Source organism: Chelonia mydas, chromosome 25 (genome assembly GCF_015237465.2).
Source record: "Chelonia mydas isolate rCheMyd1 chromosome 25, rCheMyd1.pri.v2, whole genome shotgun sequence".
In the NCBI taxonomy this organism is placed as follows: domain Eukaryota; kingdom Metazoa; phylum Chordata; order Testudines; family Cheloniidae; genus Chelonia; species Chelonia mydas.
This window is the reverse complement of record NC_057858.1, coordinates 8,431,262-8,441,637: the sequence shown is the minus strand read 5'-3', so window position 1 is coordinate 8,441,637 and position 10,376 is coordinate 8,431,262. Positions and strand designations below refer to the sequence as shown.

Sequence of the window (10,376 nt, the reverse complement as noted above, 5' to 3'; positions counted from 1 at the left end):
CCAGTCTCCTTGTGGGTTTGAAAGATGATTAAAGATGCTTCTCCATAGGAGCTTTCTATGCACCTTACAAGTTCCCTTAGCCATTCGATCCCATTTTCCTCTTTAGCTAAAGCCCAAAAGCCCTTGGAGACCGTGCCAAACTGGCTGCCAACAAAACCACAAAGAAGATGACGGGAAAGTGTAGAAGTGCCTGTAACCTGAGTCTGTATTATCTAAGCACTGGCTTTGTGCAGGCACTGTCCAGGACCGCAGAGCTTACTGTCCTGAAGAGATGTATTTACATAACAGCCAAACAGGAACAAGGCAAAAAGCAATATAAATAGCTCCCACTACATTTGCTCTCCAGCCCCCTTTATTCAGATATGATGATGCCAGGGAGAAGGAAACTGATTAGAACCCCATCAAATTCTCTATATAAATTTTTCATTTTATTTTTATGGGGAATTTTGTGTTGTTTCATTTTCTCCAGCTGGAGGAGGGTCAGGTCCTGGCCCCAGTGGAGTAGGAAGCTGGGGCTGGGGAGGGGGGTTTGCAATGCAAGCCCACCCCATACTCTTTGGCCCTGTCTGCCAGCTTGCAACGCTACTCACTCAAATTTGGCCCAGCCATCTCCCACCATCCAGCCGGGCCAAACCCAGGTGCCGCTGCCACCCCGTGCACTAGGTCCCCGGGCTCAACCTCACAGGCTGTAGCTGCCACTGCAGGGGAGTTTTTGTTTTATTTTACATCTTGTTTTTTCATTTTATTTGGTATTTGCAAAAAAAAACCACGGGGCTATCAAAATGACCATTATTCAACAACAGTAATGTTTGAGTAAAGCAAAAGGGGAGTACTGCCCAGTGGTTAGAACTGGGAAGCATGAGAACAAAGCACTATTGGGGCTGGTCACGTCCCATTTCTGTAGCTCAGTTTCCCCATCTGTAAAGGGTTAAGAAGCTAGGATAACCTCGCTGGCACCTGACCAAAATGACCAATGAGGAGACAAGATACTTTCAAAGCTGGAGGGGGGGAGAAACAAAGGCTCTCTCTGTCTGTGTGATGCTTTTGCCGGGGTCAGAACAGGAATGGAGTCTTAGAACTTAGTAAGTAATCTAGCTAGATATGCGTTAGATTCTGTTTTCTTTAAATGGCTGAGAAAATAAGCTGTGCTGAATGGAATGGATATTCCTGTCTTTGTGTCTTTTTGTAACTTAAGGTTTTGCCTAGAGGGATTCTCTATGTTTTGAATCTAATTACCCTGTAAGGTATTTACCATCCTGATTTTACAGAGCTGATTCTTTTACTTCTTCTTCTATTAAAATTCTTCTTTTAAGAACCTGATTGTTTTTTCATTGTTCTTGAGATCCAAGGGTTTGGGTCTGTGTTCACCTATGCAAATTGGTGAGGATTTTTATCAAGCCTTCTCCAGGAAAGGGGTGTAGGGTTTGGGAAGGATTCTGCGGGGGGAAAGACGTTTCCAAGCGGGCTCTTTGCCGGTTATATATCTGTTAGATGTTTGGTGGTGGCAGTGATAAAGTACAAAGGCAAAAGGTAAAATAGTTTGTACCTTGGGGAAGTTTTAACCTAAGCTGGTAAAAATAAGCTTAGGGGGTTTTCATGCAGGTCCCCACATCTGTACCCTAGAGTTCAGAGTGGGGAAGGAACCTTGACACCATCCATGGCAGGTGGATGATAATACCAACCAAATGCCCTGCCGTGGTGGGAGGCTTTCTGTTTGTAAAGCCCTTTGAGCCCCACAGTGAGGTCTCATGTGCTTGGATCCTTTTCCCATCACTCCCGCCCTCCTAGGCTGTATTCCTTGCTTGTTACCGAGGCAGCAGGTGGCTGTGTGTGAGGACTAAAGCTCTCAGCTGAAAGCTAGAGTCTGGGAGGGAGGCTCCCAGGGGAGGCCTGTGCCAGGGAAGGCCAGAGAAGCCAGCAAGACTGGTGCTTCGTGCCTGAGACTGTTCAAATCTGTGTGTGTGTGTCCAGAATTCTGCTCAATGAGCCTTGTTACTGCTGTAGCTATTCTAGCCTATTCTCAGGACGCTGCACCGAAGCTGCCCTGTGCCTTGGAAGCCTGGTTTGACAAGTTGCTTTGCAGCACACAACACTCAACCCAGCTGGTGTCCTTCATGCTAAGCCTCCTGAGATTTATGAGAGAATTAGCAGCTCCTTCAGCTTTATTTGCCCCTCGCTCTATGAAATCGCAAACTGTACTTATGGTATAAATCAAGCATTTCATAGCCAGCTTCAGGAACAGTTAGATTGATTTCTGCGCTTACAGGCAGGAGAGCTGGCTCTCCGCAGAACCTCTGTCAAGGAGCAGCCAGTCCCTCATTTTTAGTAGGGGGGCCTGGGCTGCTTAAGGTCGTTGCATGAGCATATGAGCCAGACCCAATGGACACTGACCTGAAAGAGATGGAGGGATAGGGTGACCAGATGTCCTGATTTTATAGGGATAGTCCCGATATTCGGGGCATTTTCTTATATGGGCACCTATTACCCCCCACACTCTGTCCCGATTTTTCATACTTGCTGTCTGGTCATCCTACGGAGGGAAGAGGAGATTTTTTATTTATGGTATGGGGCTGGGGGGGCTAATTTAGTGCTGGCCTATTTGACAGCCCTGGAGAATGAAATCCTCTCTTTATAAAACATGGGCAGCAAGCAGCAGTGCAAGCTTCTCCTATGGCGTGCGGGCAACATAGTGACCGGTAGGGGGTGAAAAGGATGCATTCAATCCAGTGTTGTTGTAGCCGTGTTGGTCCCAGGATATTAGAAAGACAAGGTGGGAGAGGTAACATCTGTTATTGGGCGTCTGTTTGTCCCGTAGAAGATATTATCTCACCCATTCAATCCTCAACTCCTCTGCAGGCCCCTTGCCACGTTGCTACTGCTCCAGAAGGGCACCGTGGCAATGGTGATACACATGCCATTCCTATGAGAAAAGGAGGACTTGTGGCACCTTAGAGACTCACAAATTTATTTGAGCATAAGCTTTCGTGAGCTACAGCTCACTGCATCGGATGCATTCATTCGTAGCGTTCCCAGAGTAAGGTCACCACCGATCACCTCGCCACTGCCCAGTGGCGCAGTTCGGTTGCTCTGCGAACCCGCTCCGGGCAGCACCAGCAGAGAAAGCCGTCGCCCTGGCAGAAGGAAAACGCCGGTGCCACAGCTCTACATCTGCGAAGGGAAGCTGCCGCAGTGTCACCGCCGCACGCCCGGCGAATGTCGTCCCCACGAGCCCTTCGCGGTGCCCGGGCGGCATCCCCGCCGCGCCGCTCCTTCCCATGTGCGGCTATGAAAGGCCATTGCCGCCGCAGAACCGCCCCCGCACGCCCCCGTGCAAAGCCAGCCTCCTGCCCCGCTCTGCAAACAGTGCGCTGGGCCTCCCTTGTGCAAACACCGACTCCCTCGTGCAAGCGCCCTCGTGCACGCACTGGGCCATTGCCCTTGTGCAAGTGAAGCGCCCTCGTGCACGCACTATCCCCCACACCACGCTAGCTCATGGCAAGGTGGGGGCCCGGCCTCCCTCTTGCTGCCCTCAGGGCTCTAAGGAGTACAGTCCCCAAAGGGTTAATCTACCCGCCAGGTTCCTCTGCCCACATCCAAAATGGCCGCCTGGGGATGCGCCTCACGTGGGCCGGCTCGGCCTCGTTCTGAATTGACCCCTCCGCCTCGCCGTACGGAAGCTTCTCTTCCAAAATGGCGGCGCCCAGCGGAGCAGGCGCCAGGCGGCTCTGGGCCGGGCTAGTCCCCGTTCTCCTCCTGTTCGCCGCGGCCGAAGAGGGGCCCAGCACGGCCGAGTTCGACGTGCGGCCCGGCGGGATGGTCCATTCCTTCTCCCGGAGCCTGGTGAGGGGGGAGGGCGCAGTATCCCCCTCCCGGATTGGCTGAGCCGCACGTCGCTCAAACGTCCCGCCACTTTGATTGGCTGAGAGCCAGGGCGGGAGGGGTGATGACGCGGCACTGGGAAACAGGGCGGGTCTCAATGTGGCCGGGTCCGGGCCGCTTCCGGCCAAGCGGCCCCTGGCGGGTTGGGCGGGGCGGTCCTGAGCCGGGGGGCGGGGCATCGGGTCTGTAGCCCCGCCCCCATGCTGCAGTCTGGAGCCCCTCCCCGAGTTACTGGGCGGGAGGGTCGCTCCATGGGCCCCTCCCCAGTGGTTTTTTGGGGGTGGGGCCCTATTCACCTGTATCCCTTTCAGTAGGAAGAGGTAACCCCCCCCCCCCCATACACACCCAGCCCCCACCAAAGGCCTGGGGTCCTGTGGGGCCCCCACAGGTTTTCAGGACAGAGAGTTCCTATGAGTCGCCCCCCCCCCCCCACGTGTCCCCAGGAGGGCGCTGCGGTGTCTGTGACTGGACCCCTGCCAACCCCCAGTGACCCACAAGTGTCCTGCATCTGAGCCCTGCAGAGACTGGCCCCCCCCGTCGCCAGGCTGCACGGGAGGCTGCACGAGGGAAGGGCCGCGCCAGTCAAGTGCGGCCTCCAGGCTAAGGCTTCCCAGGTGTCTGGTTTTCGACTGGGACGCCCGGTCGAGAAAAGACCCTGGCGCACAGGCGCCAACTTCCCTTGGCGCCGGTGGGCGCTTGCGCCCCCACTGCTCTGCTCCCTCCCTGTCCCTGTCGGACCCCTCCCCAAATCCCCGCCCCGGCCCCGCCTCTTCCCGAGTGCCCCACGTTCCTCCTCCTCCTCCCCTCTCCCTCCCAGCGCTTGCCGCGCAAAACAGCTGTTTCATGGCGCAAGCGCTGGGAGGGAGGGAGAAGCAGGATGCGACGGTGCAGTCAGGGGAGGAGGCGGAGATGAGCTGGGGTGGGGAGCTGCTGGTGAGTGTAGAGCACCCACCAATTTTTCCCCGTGGGTGCTCCAGCCCCGGAGCACCCACGGAGTCGGCGCCTATGCCCTGGCGGCTCCATTAAAAGTCCGGTTGGCGGTGCAGCGGGGGCCTGGGGCTAAGACAGGCTTCCTACCTGCCCTGGCTCTGCGCTGCTCCCGGAAGCAGTCGCCAGGTCCCTGAATCCCCTAGGCACTGGGGTGCCCAGGGAGGCTCTGCGCGCTGCCCCAGGGCTGGCTCCGCAGCTCCCCCAGGCTGGGAACCACGACCAATGGGAGCAGCGGGGGGTGGCGCCTGTGGGCATGAAGGCACCTGGAGTGGCTGCCCATGCACCTAGAGGCCACAAGGACCTGGTGGCCACTTCCTCAGAGCTGCAGTAAGTGCCGCTGGGGCACCACACCCCAACCCCCTGGCCAAGCCAGGAGCCTCCTCCTGCACCCCAAACCTCTCATCACTGTCCCCACCCTCAGCTGGAACCTTCACCCCCCTGCATCCCAACCCCCTAGCCCAGCCTGCACCCCAAACTCCTCATCCCCAGCCTCACCCTAGAGCTCACATCCCCTCCCGCACTCCAAACCCCTCGGCCCCAGCACAGAGCCCCCTCCTGCACCCCAAACCCCTCATCCCTGGACCCATGCGACAGCCTGCATCCCCAGCTGGAGCCCTCACCCCTTCCTGCCCCCCAAATGCCCGTCCCACCCTGGTGAAAGTGAGTGAGGGTGGGGAAGAGAGAGCAATGGGGGGGGGGGGGGGTAGCCTCAGAGAAGGGGCGGGGCGGGTTTGTTCGGTTTTGTGTGATTAGAAAGTTGGTAACCTTACTCCAGGCAGCTTGCAGCAAGGCCCCTGCTTGGGTATGAACCCAAATAAACTTGATCCTGTGCATATAGGAAACAAGATATTTAGCCATGTTCTGGGGGAACTGTGAGCACTTCACCCCTTCCTCATGCTTGGAGAGAGAATTTAAGGGCTTTTGGCAAATCAAAACCTAAATTCCCACCCTAGCTTTTCCAGGTTACATATGTTCTGTGCAATGCCAGGCAAAGTGCATATGCTCAGCAAGTAGCTAGTACCATAGCGTGTCCTGTTTTAGAAAGACAACTGACTTTTCTCTGCTGTTTTCAAGGGGGATCACACCTGCACGTTCACATACGCTTCTCAGGGAGGGACTAATGAGGTGAGTTATTTGAGCACTTCGCTTAAGAAACACAGGTGCAGAGGCTCCAAGAAAGTAGAATAAGAAACCTCTCAAGAGGTCTGTATGTAGAATGATTGTATCTAATCACTTTGTTCACCATTTTTCTGGGTCTCTGGAGAACATTAGTATATTTAGATTCCTAGACCTTGCAGTGTAAGAATAAGGAACAGTTGCATCTCTCTTTCTGTGCATAGAAATGATTTTATAAAGACCTCTGTTTCTACCACAGCAACCCAAAGTGTTTAAACGTCTTGAGATATCCCCCCCTGCAAAAATAATGACTTAAATTAATAAAAAGAAAAGGAGTACTTGTGGCACCTTAGAGACTAACCAGTTTATTTGAGCATGAGCTTTCGTGAGCTACAGCTCACTTCATCGGATGCATAGCATATCGTGGAAACTGCAGAAGACATTATATACACACAGAGACCATGAAACATGCATCCGATGAAGTGAGCTGTAGCTCACGAAAGCTCATGCTCAAATAAACTGGTTAGTCTCTAAGGTGCCACAAGTACTCCTTTTCTTTTTACGAATACAGACTAACACGGCTGTTACTCTGAAACCTTAAATTAATAAGTGTTGGGTCTTTTCCATTGCCTTCTGATTGTTGTGCCTTTAGGATTTGTGTATTCAAGCTTTTCTCCACAACCACCAGGACTAGAAATTTGGTTACAAGAGTCTCTTGTAGTCCCCTGACTCAAGGAGCTGGGGCTTTAAAAAATCAAACAAATACCATGAGAGTTGGAAACACTGCATGTCTGCAAAAGAGAATCACCTGTGTCAACCTCACCTGTGGATGAAGTCTGTGTGTGCTACAATAAGGCTGTGTTTAGCAAGTCCTGGATAACTGAAAAGCTTATATAGTTTTTTGGTTAGCTTTGCTTTTTTGCGGGAGGAACAGTTGGTGTCTCTCTAGAAGAGCGTGGCATTTTCAAACCCCTTACTGGTACTGGGAAAATGTGTGTGCAAACAACCAGCAGGCTTTCTGTTCTTAAAGATGCTTGAAGACTTTATTATTCCTTGTATTGCAATAGTACATAGGAGGCCCAGGCGTGGATCATGGCCCCATTGTGCTAGGGGCTGTACAAACACAGAACAAAATGAGTTTAGATTCTTGTGGCAGTTTCCTCTGGAGAAGGGTCCGCCCCTGACCCTCTTCCTGTAGCATGAATGGGGTTATGGCTTTTCTAAGGTGGGGTATGGGGGGGCTGCTGCTGCTCCACTCTTTTATTGATACTGGCAAGAAGCGGAGCTAGAGGAAAGGGGTCCCCTGTGATCCACCCACTAGAAGTGAAGTATTAAAAAAAGCCAGAGGTAGTTAAGTGGCAAACGGTGTTTAATTGTGTGTGTGCGGTTTTAACAAATCACCCTTTATCAATGCAAAATTTGTAATGAAAGAGGTGCCGGGGCTCAAGCAATTTTTTTACTTACATAACTGATGCGCCAATCCAAGAGGTGCCAGGACTCTGAATTGCCAATGAATTGCCAATGCCAGGGCCCTGAACTGCCAAGCCTAGAGGCCCCTAGGCTCAAGCAAGCCCTGGCACAAATTAGGCACTACCCTTCATTTGAGAATCATATTCTGCCCTTCTCAAGCTTTCCCTCCTCGTGCAATAAAGCCACAATATGAAAAATGTGACTTTAAGTTTCCAGTCTTGGTCTTTTTCATGAGATCCCTCCCCGGGAGTGTCACAAGCCTGGGGAGGCTTGTGATGTGCGTAGCTAGCATCATTGCATTGGGCATGACTGTAAATGCTGCCAAGATACACTGTTCAGACCTTTTCTCTCCACAGCAATGGCAGATGAGCATTGGAGTCAGTGAAGATGACAAGCTCTTCTCATGTTCAGTGTGGAGGTGTGTTGAGTCATTTAAGAATATGCCGTGTTCTCTGTACCTGGTCCTTTGAATCCCCTCTGCTCTCAGTATTCAGTTCTCCAGAGAGCCTCTCTGTTTGGTAGACTCTGCCCCACTTTGCACTCTCCTGCAGAGGTCTGAGGCTTTTGGGTCGTTTGGGAATATGTTTGGATCTGTTAGGGGTCAGTTTCAACTCCAAATTGCTGCCCCTTTCCTTTGTTCGGTGGCGTGTCCCTCCTCATGCCGCAGCGGGGACCTTCTACGCTGAGGCCTGGTCTCCACTAAAAAGCTAGGTTGACCCAGCTACATCGCTCAGGGGTGTGAAAAATCTACACCCCATCGCAACTTATCTGTGCTGACCTAACCCTCAGTGCAGACAGCACTAGGCCGACGGAAGAATTCTTTTGTCGACCTAGCTCTCAGAGGGGTGGATTACCTTCGCCCGTAGGAGAACCCCTCCCATCGGCATAGGTCGTGTCTGCACTGAAGCGTTCAAGTGTAGACAAGCCCTCAGACTTAGTTGGCAGCCAGGATTCAGGGTGTAGATAAACCATCACACACTTTCATGCTAGGTGGTCTTTCCCCTTCACAGTCCGTCCCTAGTGTGCTGAGGCACCCCTGGAGAGCACTGTCCCAATTAAATGAATACAGTGATAGCTGGTTTGCAGAATCACCAGACCTGGAGTCCCTGGTCACAGATTAGCCTAGCTGGATTCAGGCTAGACCCTTGTGTACATTATTAGCGGGCTTTTGCTCCCAGAGGAATCTTCAGGCTTCCAGCAGTCTCCTTAGCCTGGCAGCAGTTTGTAAACCTTGCCGTCTCCAGCCTTTCCTCACTAGGCGGAAGTACAGGAGAAAGGTGAGGTACGTTCCTGAAGGAACAGTACACCCTGTGATCACTATGCGTGCTCTCCCTGCACCTCTGTCTTTTCTTGGGCCGGGCCAATTCACAACAGGGACGCCCAGCCCCCAGCAGAGACCTACTTCCTTTCGGAGCATTTCTTCCCACCCCTGTTGGCCAGTAAAAGAGAGACACTTCACCTCCTCCCTCGGCTGAGCACGATGTCTGTAATGCTTCCACCCACTAGCTGGGGAAGCCAGGGGACAAAATTCAGATCCCGATTTCCCTGAGTGGCAGTGATGTTCTAATTGCCGGGCCGGCAGCACGCTCCCTTTCTGTGCCTTCTGGATAACCTTTTCCCTCTTTCAAAGTCAAAGATTTTGCTCTTCCTTTTCAGGCCTCAGGGAAAGTCTTATCTCTTCTTTACCCAGTTTAAAGCTGAAGTGAAAGGAGCAAAGATAGAGTATGGCATGGCTTACGTAAGTCCCACCTGATTACTTTGAATGGGCATATGGGAGACGGGCTATAAATTGGAATGTTCAGACAGCTGTACTATTAAATGCGTACAGTGAAATCATTGCTCAGTTGTGCACTGAATTAAACCATGGTTCTGGTCAGAAACGTGGCTACAAAGGGACCCTCGTGCAGCATAGAGTACCTGCTCCCTGAAAGTTTTTGACTAGTTGCTGGCTTTATGGACACCAGTTGCTACTCTTGTCAGTAGTTCAGAAGCAATGCTGCTATGGGATACTTGGCGGGGGACGGCAGCGGAGAAGAGGGGAGTTTTGGCCCAATCCATCCAACATTCATTGTGCAGTGGGTAAAGCATATGTTGGACCCGTTAAAAGATACAAAAGGTTTATAGAGAACCACAGAAATGAGAGAGAGAAGACTTTTTACTTCTGTGGTTCACAGCTTCTTCAATACTGCAACCCCATGTTCCAACAGAAACAACGTTTTCTCCTCCTCCCCCACATTTTATGTAGCCATTAAGAAAGGAAGGGTGCATATAACCCCATGGAACCTGGTTATGACCCCCATGGTCCAGTCCATTCCTCACACCGTACACCTGGCCAGTGCAGCATTGTCCCCTGCCTGCTATTCTGCAATGCTTTGCCCTATGCAGTTCTAAATGTCTCAAATGATGAGCCTTCCCAGCACCTCCCCAGGGAAATAAATTCAATAGGAACTAGGACAAATTCCCAGAGATTGGCCTTTAAATTTCCTTTGCTGATTTAATCCCTTGACCCTCGTTGTTACAAGCTACAGGAGCCAAAGCAATCTTTGGCAGTGAAGCCAGTTGATTGTTTAACATGGAAGCTCTCTGGATTAGCTCATATGGCAAAATTTATTTGTTCCCATTTCAGTCCCAAGCTGCAACGGGTGGACAGAGCGACGTTCCCTTAAAGGCGGAGGAATTTGAAATCACCGAAACCACAGGTATGTAGCTATCTAAAGAGCAGAGTGTCAGAGGGACTCGTGAGGGCGATTAGGTTACTTATCCAACACGAGAGATCTCTGTATATCCTGGGGAAAAGGGCATTCTGTTGCAAATAGGCAACAGAAGTATGGAAAAACTACATACGCTACCCAGCTGATGGTTAAGATATATTTTAATCTACTGCTGGAGCTTGGCAGTCCAATAAGAGACTGATGGGAAAA

General features: G+C 51.8%; 1 protein-coding gene across 1 annotated transcript in view; it reads left to right on the top strand.

The window, feature by feature from the left end:
• Positions 1-3,653: 3,653 nt before the first annotated feature.
• Positions 3,654-10,376, top strand: part of MYDGF (myeloid derived growth factor) — an 8,562-nt gene continuing 1,839 nt past the window's right edge. The window contains exons 1-5 of the mRNA XM_007072099.4: positions 3,654-3,840; positions 5,944-5,994; positions 7,812-7,873; positions 9,112-9,193; positions 10,082-10,154. Coding sequence (XP_007072161.1) covers positions 3,691-3,840; positions 5,944-5,994; positions 7,812-7,873; positions 9,112-9,193; positions 10,082-10,154 — 418 coding nt within the window. The 5' untranslated portion in view covers positions 3,654-3,690. The remainder of the gene's footprint in view (positions 3,841-5,943; positions 5,995-7,811; positions 7,874-9,111; positions 9,194-10,081; positions 10,155-10,376) is intronic.